Source organism: Eimeria tenella, genomic scaffold, assembly GCF_000499545.2.
Source record: "Eimeria tenella Houghton genomic scaffold, Eth_scaff11, whole genome shotgun sequence".
NCBI lineage: Eukaryota > Apicomplexa > Conoidasida > Eucoccidiorida > Eimeriidae > Eimeria > Eimeria tenella.
Window position 1 is genome coordinate 110,832 of NW_013541474.1, and position 12,249 is coordinate 123,080.

At 46.4% G+C, this 12,249-nt stretch overlaps 2 protein-coding genes across 2 annotated transcripts in view; one reads left to right on the forward strand and one right to left on the reverse strand.

The window, feature by feature from the left end:
* Nucleotides 1-5,887: 5,887 nt before the first annotated feature.
* Nucleotides 5,888-9,667, reverse strand: ETH_00030765 (zinc finger (CCCH type) protein, putative; the record flags this gene model as incomplete). Its single annotated transcript, XM_013372841.1, has 9 exons — nt 5,888-6,388; nt 6,771-6,852; nt 7,103-7,184; nt 7,404-7,464; nt 7,689-8,266; nt 8,414-8,449; nt 8,574-8,802; nt 9,275-9,370; nt 9,593-9,667. The coding sequence occupies 9 exons, from the start codon at nt 9,665-9,667 to the stop codon at nt 5,888-5,890; spliced, it is 1,740 nt and encodes a 579-aa protein (XP_013228295.1).
* A 1,080-nt stretch (nt 9,668-10,747) lies between these two features.
* The window catches only part of ETH_00030770 (uncharacterized protein), a gene marked incomplete at both ends in the record, with an annotated part of 3,197 nt that continues 1,695 nt past the window's right edge, over nt 10,748-12,249 (forward strand). Inside the window, one exon of the mRNA XM_013372842.1 lies at nt 10,748-11,989. Coding sequence (XP_013228296.1) covers nt 10,748-11,989 — 1,242 coding nt within the window. The remainder of the gene's footprint in view (nt 11,990-12,249) is intronic.

A 12,249-nucleotide genomic window follows, 5' to 3' on the forward strand; every position in this document is an offset into this window, starting at 1 on the left:
CGCCGCCCCGGGGGGGGGGGGCCCCCCAGCGGGTCCAGGGGCCCCAGGGGGGGGGCCCCCAGCGGGGGGGGCCCCAAGGGAGGGGCCCCAAGGGTACTTTTGGATGGGAATTCTGAAAGAGATAAAAGGGAGGGACAGAAAGCACTCCAAGTGAGGCAGCAGCCGCTGGCAAGGGCGAGGAAGCAGCAGCCAAGGAGGGTACTGGTTGCTGTCGGCTGCGGGGGGGAGCAGCAGCAGCGCAGGAGCGAGAAACGGGGGCCAGACTTCATTGTTTTGGAGATTTTAAAGGCCAATTAAATTCTAAATGATTAATTTCATCCATTTAAATCCTTTTTTTGTAATTTTAACCGAAAAAAACCCGAAGATCCGGCCCGCGCACCCGCCGGAGAGCCACCCGCCCGCGGGGTGTCTACACGTACACCCCAGGTGACCAGTGGACAGCGCAAGAACTGTCTTTGCAGTTCTTCAAAAGTTTTCGTTTTAGTTTCATCTAATCAAATAACTTCCAAAGAAAAAACAATATCTCCAGCGTGTTCCGCTTTTTCTCGTGCTTCAAGCAACACAGCAGCAGCAGCAGCAGCAGCAGCCACGACCAGCAGCAGCAGCCGCAACACGCAGTGTAGCAGCCCCCGAAGGCTTCTTCAGTTTTCTTCGAGTTTTTTCAACCTTGAAATACTAAAAAGGAGAACAAATAAAAGAATTATAAAATTAAAACTAAAAAAAGAAAGAAATGCCTTTGTCTCCAGCCCAGCCGCGGCAGAGCACTCCCCCCACACTTCTGTTCTGCCCGAGCCCACTTGCGGCGGCCGTGGGTCCTTTTAAATGGCATTTAAAACTAAAAACATTTATTTGAACTTTTAAATTCAAATTTAAACTTGAAAATAAAAGAAATGAAGAAGAAATGGAGAAGAAATGACCCTGAGAGTTTCACCACCGCCCGGTGCGGTGGCTCGAGGTGTCCGTACACCTGGAGGTACACTGGCAAAAGAACAAAAGCGAAAAAGTTTGAAAAGAATTTGAATTTTAATTTTAAAAAGAATAAATTGAAACAATAAAACAAAAAACAATTTCTTTCTTTCTCCCTCGCAAGTGGACTTCTCCCATCTTTTGTCTTCTCTCCATTTAAACAAAACAAACTGAGGCATTTAAAGCACGCAAACAAATACATTTAAAATTAAAAATAATAAACCTAAAAGTACTCCTATATTAAAAATAATATATTAAAAGGTTTATTTAAAATTAAAAAATAGATTTAAAAGGTCATTTTAAATCAGAAACATCAATAATCCAAAAGTACACTTCTGTTCCGAAATAAATCGATGAAAACACTAATAATCAAAAAGTAAACTTTTAATTTTAAAATAACAAATCAAAAAGTTAATTTAAAACTAGAAAATAATATTATTTAAAACTCCAAAATTAATAAATAAAAAGTACATTTATAATCCAAAAGTACATTTTAAATCATGAGTCCAAATAATCAGAGAAAGATTTAAAGTGGAGTTTGGGATTCATAATAAATATATTCATTAGACATCAAATAAACACTTTCAAATATTTGTTTGAATAAAAATAAAATAGAATTTAAATACATATAAACATATATATATAATACTGCAAATAAAATTGTAAATATATTTCGTTTAAATTAATCTTCTAATTTATGACTTCAAGAATAATAAACAAATTAAATAAATCAAAATATATATATTTATAAATATATTTATATAACATATATACACATATATATACATATATAAATACATATATATATATATATACGCATATATATATTTATGTATATATATTTATTTATATATATATAAACACAAATATTATATATACATAATATATACATATTTATTTATATTGTATTTTTTTATCCATTTCATTTATAAATGAATACGAAAGTTCTGAAATATTTTTATATTTAAAATGCAAACTGTCTAATAAACAATATTGCATGCATTTACATATACACACTAGCATTTCCTATTTATTTTTATTTATTTATTATATTTTATTTATTTATTTAAAATTATTTAAATACTTTTCGTCTCTTATACTGAAGACTTAAAAGGTACTAAACCCCAAGTTCTCTCAGCCGCTGCAGCAGACTCGCAAACCCTAAACCCTAAACCCTAAACCCCAAACCCTCGCCCGAAACCCTAAACCCTCACCGTCGGCTCTACACCGCAAACCCTCGCTCTAAACCCACAACCTAAACCCTAAACCCTAAACCCTAAACCCTAAACCCTCACCCTGAATTCCAGTCTAAACCATCGTTCTAAACCCCCGTTCAAAACCCTCGTTCAAAACCTCCCTCTAAACCCTCATTTTGAACTTATGATCCAAACCCTCATTCTAAACCCTCGCTCTAAACCCTCGACCTAAACTCTCGACCTAAACTTTTAACCTGAATCTTCTCTCCAAACCCTCATTTTAAACCCTCATGTTAAACCCTCAGCCTAAAGCCCTGAACTTCAAACCCTCACTCTAAACCCTCAAGGGTTTGAAACCCTCAGCCTAAACCCTCAACTTTAAACTCCCATTTAAACCCTCAAGGGTTTCAAACCCTTAACTTTAAAACCTCATTTCAAACCCTCAAGGGTTTCAAACCCTCGACTTTAAACCCTAAAAGCCACCTGGCGCATTTCGCTTCGATAAAGACACTGCAAAATAAATGCACTTTATGATCAATAAATAATAATAGTAATAATACTTATCAATAAATAATAATCAAAATAACAATAATTATGAATAATAATAATAACAATAATGGTAATAATAATGATAAATAATAAAAAATAATAAGGACAACAACAACAACAAAAACAACAATAATAATAATAATAGTAAATAATAATAATAATAATAATAATAATAATAATAATAATAATAGTAATAATAATAAATAATTCGAAACAACAATAACAAGAGATGATAGAAAACAAAGAATAATAAAATAAACAAACATTGCCTCCATTTAATTTTTATTTGCCTTCCACATTCGGCGGAGTTTCGAAATGAAAAGAATTTCAAAAACAAATAAACAAACAAACAAACAAATAAATAATAAATATATTAATTAATTAATTAATTGATTAATTAATTAATTTGGTTTTCCATTTCAATTTATCTTCTGCTTTCTGTTTTTGTGCACGTGTGCTCCGGGTGTACATACACCTCGGTACTCATGCAATGGGTCATTTTGAAAGTTTTGAAATTAATTATTTTAAAGTTTTGAAATTAATTATTTTAAAGTTTTGAAATGAATTAAATGAATCATTTTAAGAAGTATGAAATGAATCATTTGAAAAGAATAATTCAAAGAATTACTTTTTACTTTATTTCTTTTTTTCCTCAGTTGGCCTGCGTCTACACACAGCCCCAAAATGAACAAATAGAACACATACAAACATAATAAATAAATAAATAAATATTTCAAGCAATTTATGTTTAATTTATAAATATAAATCAATTAAATAAAGAAATATATATTGTCAACATATATGCACATATTATATTACATTACATATATATATACTTTTATATTCTGCAAGTAGACTTATATAATGTTCTTTTAAAGATATTTAAAAGTTAAATTTGCGTTTTACAAAAATGGCTTATTGTGCATGCAGCCGCGGTGTGCGTACACCCGAACGGCGGTGCAACTGCATTTACGTCGGCAGTTTTATTTTTGCAATTTAAGTTTCAGTTTGTTGAAAAAGTAGCAAAAAAGAAATAATAAATATTCAAAATATATATTATTCATTTATTTTGAAAATCCCAATTTTAGTCCCCAGTAGGGTTTTGTTTTTTATTGCTGCTGCAGCTGTGCTGCTGCGCTGCAGCAGCAGCTTCTTCTTTGCGAATCTTTTCTAGGGTTTAGGGTTTAACGTCCAGCAGCCCCAGGGTTTACGGTTTAGCAGCCCTAGGGTTTAGGGTTCAGCAGCCCTAGGTTTTAGGGTTTGTAGCGCCAGGGTTTAGGGTTTTGTAGCCCTAGGGTTTAGGGGTCTGTAGCAGTAGGGTTTAGGGTTTAGCAGCCCTAGGGTTTATTTCTTAGCAAACCCTTGAAAAGAAAAAAAGCATATATAAATGTATATATGCTCTAGGGTTTTAAAATAATAAAAGATTTTAATAAAGCCCCGTTATGTTTTATTTTCTTATTTTTCACTTCCAACGGTGGCAGCTGAAAACCTCGTGTCAGAGTTGTCTTGAAGCAGCAGCAGCAGCAGCAGCAGCAGCACAAGCAGCAGCAGCAGCGATTGTGGCGCCATTCCCCGCAGCAGCAGCAGCAGGTGCTGCTGCTGCTGCGCCCCCCAGACCCTCTTTTTACCAGTAGCGAATGTGCATTTATTCAGAGCAGCAGCAGCAGCAGCAGCAGCAGCAAGAGCAGCAGCAGCACGGAGGGGCCCTGCGGTGTACGTACACCCGAAGCAATGAAGAAGCATTTAAAAATGGGAAATTAGAAAGCACGAAAAGACTTCACAAATGTCTAAAAAGAATTAAAATTAAATGCATTTAAAATAGAGATCTGGAAAGCCTCGGCACTTGGGGTGTATCTACAGCTCATCATTCTTTATTGCAGTTGGGATTAGAAGGGAAAGCCTAAAGAGCTACTGAAGTTGTTATGGAAATAAAGACTATTTAGATTCATTTAAGTTTATAAATGCTTTAAATGGGCTTAAATATATTTATATATCTGCAATATATAAATATATTCAAATCCATAAAATGAATTACTTCGAAATGAGGCCAGAAGAGCTGTACGTACACCGCAGCGAAACTGCCGAAAGCCCTTTCCTTTTGCTTTCATGCAAAAGCAAAACAAACAAAGACCATAAATATTCTGAAATAAATAAATGAAAAAGATTGAAAGGATTGGAAATGAATTTAAATCGACTTCTACAAACCCTAGGGCGCAGGCGCGGTGTACGTATACCCGAAAGCCAGCACACACGCGCAGTGTACAGACACCAGAAATACATCCTGTAAATATAAATCCCAACTTCAACTTGCAATTTACAATCTTTATTTGAACAAGAAGCGAAAGGAATTATATTTAAATGCAAAAGCAGTCAGGGTCTTTGAAAGCCGCAAGTTGCAACAGTTCAACCAGCTGTACGTACACCCCAACGCAGCCTCTTTTGAATTTTTAAATCTTTTTGTGTTCGGCAGCCGCAAAAGGAGAATTTAATTCATAAATGTAATTAAAAGTAAAAATATGCATTTATATTTATATATATTTGCATTTGGATCCAGAATTATGCTTGCATGCATTCATTTGGACTTTTCCGCATTCTACACCCGAAAAGTCCATACAGAAACACTTTTGCATCTTTTTGAATTTGCTTCCTTCACTTTCCTGTTTACTTTTCACTGTTTACTTTTCACTTTATTTATTTTGCCAATTTATTTTCAATTATTTTATTTGCATTTCCACTTTTCCGACTTGCATTCCATTCTCTTTACTTGCACTTCTCGGGTGTCTAGACACCTGGAGGCACGCACGCAGGGGAAACTCTTTCTTTTCTTTTTGCACTTTCATTTTTATTTATCTACACCACTCAAAAGCAAATGAAGTATATAAATACTTCATCAAGGATATTCAATTTTGCATTTATTTCTTTTTATTCTTTTCTTCAATTTTGTTTCACTTCTTTTATCGCCTTTTGTGTGTACATACACCCCAAGTGACTTCATGCAGGCCCAACTCAACATTTTCAATGCAGAATAAATGAAACAATTAATGCAAATATAATTAAATATAATAGTAATTTGGTTTTTTATTTTAATGCTCAAATAAGAAGCATCTATGCAAAAGGAAATGCAATTAAAGAGTGCCTTGAGGTGTACGTACACCCCAGTTTGGGTTCCCTCAAGCTCATGCTGCTGCTTCTTGAGTTGCTGCACCTCCTTCTTGCTGCTGCTGCTCCGTCTGCTGCTGCTCTTGCTGCTGCTGCTCCTCAGGCAGCAGTGTGCCTGCTGCGCCTCCCTGTAGCTCTTCCTGCGGCTGCTCTTGCTGCTGCTGCTGCTCTTGCTGCTGCTGCCCCTCCCCTTGCTGCTGCGTCCAACCCGCAGCATCCTGCTGCTCCGTTGCAGCCGTTTGCTGCTCTTGCTGCTGCTCCTGCTGCTCCTGCTGCTGTGGTTGCTGCTGTTGCTGCTGCTGTTGCGCTGCACCATTATTCAGGGCTGGCGCCATGCGGGACCGTTTTGCAGGCGGCAGCTGCTGCTGCTGTTGCTGCTTCTCCTGCTGCTGCTTCTGCTGCTGCTGCTGCTTCTCCTGCTGCTGCAGCATTTCCTGGTGCTTCTTCTGCTGCTCCTCTCTCTCCCTCACCCGCTGGTCGTGAGAGAATGTACACTCTACGCCCCGAGTGCACTGGCCCTGCAGCAGCAGCAGCAGCAGCAGCAGCAACTCGTGAGCGCAGCAACAGCAGCAAATGGCTGCACGCGAAGAGCCGCAGCGAAAGCCAACAGCAGCAGCAAAGACAGCCACAACGACAGCAGCAGCGACACCAACAGCAGCAGCAGCGAGACCAACAGCAGCAGCAACAATAAAAGCAGCAGCGGCAAGTTCAGAAGCAGCCGCAGCAGCATCAGCAGCAACAGCAGCAGCAGCAACCTCAACAGTAGCCGCAGCAGCAGCAACAGCAACCTCAACAGCAGCCACAGCAACGGCAACAGCAACAACAGCAGCAGGAGCAGCAGCAACAATAGCAGCAGCAGCAGCAGCAGCAAAAACAGCAGCAGCAGCAGCAGCAACCGACAACAAGAAAGAATTTGCAGAACTTTGTGCCGATGACGGTCGGCGGCGGCCGCGGGCGTTTTGCATGCAGAGGAGGAGGGGGGCTGAAAAACAAAAATTAATTGAATTAAATTAAATTGAATTAGTTAAGTTAAATTAAATTGAATGAATTGAATGGATTAAATTAAATAAATTAAATAATTAAAAGGAAAAGAAAACAATTCGAGCAGAGGCAGCTGCGCTCATGCCGCTGTTCTCTTTGAATCAGCAAATAAATTAAAAAATAAATAAATAAATAAATAAATAAATAAATAAGTAAATAAACACTAAATAAATAAATAAATAACAACTCACTAATAAGCTGCTGCTGCTTGGTTGTGTGCTGCTGCCATGGACGCATATGCTGCTGCTTGCATGCGCGCTGCGGGGCCCCCAACTGTACATGCACCTCACAAACCCTAAACCCTAAACCCTAAACCCTAAACCCTAAACCCTAAACCCTAAACCCTAAACCATGAGCCCTAAACCCTGACGACAGCTAGAACAGCAGCAGCAACGTGCATCAGCAATTCACAGCAGCAACAGCAGCAGCAATCCACAGCAGCAGAAGCAGCAGCAGCAATAAACTGCAGCAGCAGCAGCAGCAGCAGCAGACCGTGTAGTGGGTCATCGCTGCCGTGTATGTACGGGCACTGGTCTCCTTTTCTGCATCTGTCCTGCAGCAAAAAAGAAAAATAAAAAAGAATAAATGTAAATTAAAAAATAAATATTAAAAATTAGTTTTAAATGAAGAATAAGTAACGAACACCTAAAAGAAAACAAACAGCAGCCAGCAGCAGCAACTGCAGCAGCAGCAAGAGCAGCAGCGGCAGCAGCAGCAAGTGCAGCAACAGCAGCAAGTGCAGCAACAGCAGCAAGTGCAGCAGCAGCAGCAACTTACTGGCCAGAAAGTGCACATTTTGGTTTTGGCCTTGGGGTGGGCCAGTGGGGAGTTGTAAGCAGCAGCAGCTGCTGCTGCATAAGGGCCTGCTGCTGCTGCTGCTGGTGCTGCTGCTGCATAGGGCGAATGGCCCGGGTAGCCGCCGTAAGGTGCTGCTGCTGCTGTTACCGGAGCTGCTGCTGGTGCTGCTGCTAGGTATCTTGACTGGTGATACATTGCTGCTTCTGAAGCAGCAGCAGCAGGATCAGTTGCTGCTGCATACGGCAGCTGACCGTACGCTGCAGCAGGAGCAGCAGCAGCAGCAGCAGCAGCAGCAGCAACTGAATACTGTGGGGCTCCTTGCTGCGCCCCGTAGCCGTCTAAATCCCCGTAGGGATTGACGTGCCCATAGGCTACATGCTGCTGCTGCAGCTGCTGCTGCTGGTGCAGCTGCTGCTGATGCAGCTGCTGCTGATGCAGCTGCTGCTGCTGCAGTTGCTGGTGCTGCAGCTGCTGGTGCTGCAGCTGCTGCTGCTGCAACTGCTGCTGCTGCAGCTGCTGCTGCTGCAGCCGGTGGTGAGGGCTGGCGACCGTCGCACCTGTCACCGTGGGGTGTCAGCAGCAGCAGCAGCAGCAGCAGCAGCAGCAGCATGTGTACATGCGCCATTTTCGCTTCTGTCAGCTAAAGTGTCTTAACTCAAGTTGCAGCAGCAGCAGTAGCAGCAGCAGCAGCAGCAACCTCTCACCTGGTTGCAGCCAAGACGAATACGCTCCAACGCCTCCTGTAGCAGCAAAAAACAGCCCGTTCGCATGAGTCCAGCAGCAGCAGCAGCAACAGCAGCAAAGGTAGCAGCAGCAACAGCAGCAGCAGCAAAGGTAGCAGCAGCAACAGCAGCAGCAACTAACCCATTTTGTAGTCCACGTTCACTCCCGTAGCGGAGCTTGGTCGGCTTCCGTAGGTAAGGTGCGGCTGCTGCTGCTGCAGGTGCTGCTGTTGCTGTTGCTGCTGCTGCTGCTGCTGCTGTTGCTGTTGCTGTTGCTGCTGCTGCTGCCGCTGCTGCTGCTGCCGCTGGCTCGAAGAGGAGTGAGGGGTTGAATGGGCAAATGGGCAATTAATGCCATTCTTGCAGGAGCCCTGATCGCAAACCCTAAACCCTAAACCCTAAACCCTAAACCCTAAACCGTAAACCGTAAACCCTAGGATCTGGCAGGGCCACGCCACCCGAGTCAGCTGCCTAAAGCACCGAGTGCAGCAGCAGCAGCAGCATGCGTGCAGCAGCAGCAGCAGTATGATGATGAATCGAATGCAGCAGCAGCAGTCCAAGCAGCAACAGCAGCAGCGGCAAGACCAGCGGCAGCAAAAGCCGCAGCACAAGATGCTGCTGCCGCAGCAGCAGCTGCAGCAACACAACGTTTTGCTGCAGCAGCAGCAAAAACGTGCTGCTGCAGCTGCAGCAGCAGCAACACCAGCAGCCACACCGAACCCCGCCGTAGCAGCCACACATATCGCAGCACCAGCAGCAGCAGCAACACATCTCGCAGCAGCAGCAGCAACGCAAACTGCAGCAGCAACAGCAGCAACAGCAGCAGCAGCAACAGCAGCATACCATTAGGAAATTCTTGCACTGCTGCGTGGCCGGGGTGATGCTGTCTTCTGAAGAGTGAATGAAAGTGCAGCTTTCCCCAGCGGGGCAGTAGCCGCTCTGCAGACAAACCCTAAACCCTAAACCCTAAACCCTAAACCCTAAACCCTAAACCCTAAACCCTAAACCCTGAATCCTAAGTTCGGCACTGGACTAGAGAGGATGGGGAGTTGCTGAAGGGCTAGGCCTTCAGAGAAGAGCAAGACACCGAGTGGCTAGGAGCAGCAGCAGCAGCAACAGCAACAGCAGCAGCAGCAGCAGCAAATGTCGCATCTGACGCACCTGGAAATATCTACAGAGCACTGTGCGGTAGGCCAGCGATGGCTGGACCTCCCGGCCTGCTCCCAGGGCTGCCATTTTGCTGTTGCTGCTGCTGCTGCTGCTGCTGTTGCTGCTGCTGCTGTTGCTTCCGCTGCTGTTTGCACCTAGATCTTGGAATTCGACGAGGGAAACTGCGGGGAGCAGCCGTGCATGCGCGGGTAGGGTTTGTGGCAGCTGCTGCTGCTGCTGCTGCAGTGGGGCTGGCGCTGCTGCTGCTGTTGCTGCTGTTTTTGCTGCAGTGGCGGCCCGCGGCAGCAACAATCAAAAGATAGCGGCACAATAACGCAAGTCACAGGGAAAAGGGCGAGAGGAGCAGCAGCGGCTGTTGCTGCTGCTGCTGCGGTCGAAGGTGCAGCAGCAGCAGGCACGGACGGGGCCAGGTGCTGCAGCAGCAACCACTTGTTGCTGCAGCTGCAACAGCAAAAAACTTAATAGCTGCTGCTAAACCCAAGAAGCTGAAAACGTAAAAAAGGGAAAGAAAGAACCTGCTGGGGAGCCCCTCAGCTGTACATGCAGCAGCACCAGCGCAGCAGCCGGCCCTGCTGCTGCTGGCGTGGCTGCAGCAGCACTGGCTGCTGCTGCTGCTGCTGCTGCTGCTGCTGCTGGAGCTGCATGCTGCTCCGGTGTTACCTCCTGCTGCAGAATTTTAACGCTTTTTTGACTTTGAAAGTCAAAATTTAATTTTCTTTTTAGCTTGTCCTAATTCGAGCTGCGACACAGCAGCAGCAGCTGCTGCAGCAGCAGCACAGAAACAGCAGCAGCAACCGAGGCTGCACTCGCAGTAATTTTCTTGAGCTGCAGCAGCAAAAGCAGCAGCAGCACCTAAAGCTGCAGCAGCAACAGCAGCAGCGCCGCAGTCATTTTCCTGCTGCAGACACGGCAGCAGCCGCAGAAGACATATCGAGTGTTTGCTGCAGCAGCCGCACCAGGAGCAGCAGCAGCAGCAGCAGCAGCAGCAGTGTCAACCATAACAGCAGCACCAACAGCAGCAACAGCAACGGTAGCCCCGTCAGCAGCAGTAGCGTGGCCTGCGCTGCAGCGACAGCAGCAGCAGCAGCTGCTGCTGCTGCTGCAACAAGTTAATAATGCACTAACGGCGGAGCAGCAGCAAGAAGCATGCAGCAGCAGAGGGGCCCCCAAAGCCCGGGGGCCCCCATTGCCTTCAGGGGCCCCCTAACCCCATGGGGCGCCTGGGGGCCCCCCAGGAGTGAGGGGCCCCCCACACCTCCCCCACAGCAGCAGCAGCAGCAACGGAAGGGGCAGGTGCTGCTGCTGCAGCAGCAGCAGCCTGTGCAAATCAGCAGCAGCTACGCGCAGCTGCAGCAGCCGCCGCTGCAGCAGCCGCAGCTGCAGCACTCGCCGCAGCTGCAGCACATGCCGCAGCTGCAGCAGCTGCAGCACCCATCACAGCTGCAGCAGCTGCAGCACCCGCCGCAGCTGCAGCACTCGCCGCAGCTGCAGCACCCGCCGCAGCTGCAGCACCCGCCGCAGCTGCAGCACCCGCCGCAGCTGCAGCACCCGCAGCAGCTGCAGCACCCGCAGCAGCTGCAGCACCCGCAGCAGCTGCAGCACCCACAGCTGCAGCAGCTGCAGCACCCGCAGCTGCACCAGCAGCAGCTGCACCAGCAACAGCAGCTGCAGCAGCAGCAGCAGCTGCTCCAGCAGCAGCAGATCCAGCAGCAGCAGATCCAGCAGCAGCAGCTTCAGCAGCAGCAGCTGCAGCAGCAGCAGCAGCAGCAACTGCTTCTGCAGCAGCAGCAGCGTCACATACATTATGGAGGAGTTTCCTGGCAGCAGCAGCAGCAGCAGCAGCGCCCCATCCAATATCCTGCTGCAGCTGCTGCTGCTCCACGCACGGCTCTGCCGCTGCAGCAGCAGCAGTTGCCTTCTTGGGGCGTAAGCCCCCAGCAGCAGCAGCAGCAGCAGCCGCTGCAGCAGCTGCCCTACAGTTACAGCCATCCCCTGAGAAGCAGTAGCAGCAGCAGCCCCGAATTGTCTCTGTGGGCAAACTCGCCAAGTCTGCAGCAGCGGCTGCAGCAGCAGCAGCAGCAGCAGCAGCGAGAGGTGATCTTTGTGGATGGCGATCGTGTCGAAGTGCAGTACGTACGCTGCGTAGGGCTTCCGGGCAGCAGCAGCAGCAGCAGCAGCAAAATCCGCGGCACCAGCAGCAGCAAAGCCCGCGGCGCCAGCAGCAGCAGCAAGAAGCGCAGCAGCAGCAGCAGCAACAGCAGCAGCACCGGACTCGGCTCAACGCCAGCGACGCAGCCCCCCGCAGCAAGAACGCCGTGGACCACTAACAGAGGAAGCATTCGCAATCCTGCCAGCAGCAGCAGCAGCAGCAAAGGGGGCAAAGGCAGGGTTCGTAGCAGCAGCAACAGCAAGAATCGCAGCAGCACTGCTGCTGCTGCAGCAGAGGGCTCACCGGCGCAGGAAACGCCGACGGGCAACCAGGGGCAGCAGCAGCAACAGCAGCAGCAGCAACAACAACCGCAGCAGCAACAACAACCACAGCAGCAACAGCCACAGCAGAAGCAGCAACAAGAACGGCAGCCGCAACAGCAGCAGCAGCAACAACAGAAACCACAGCAACAACAGCAGCAGCAGAAGCAACAACCGCA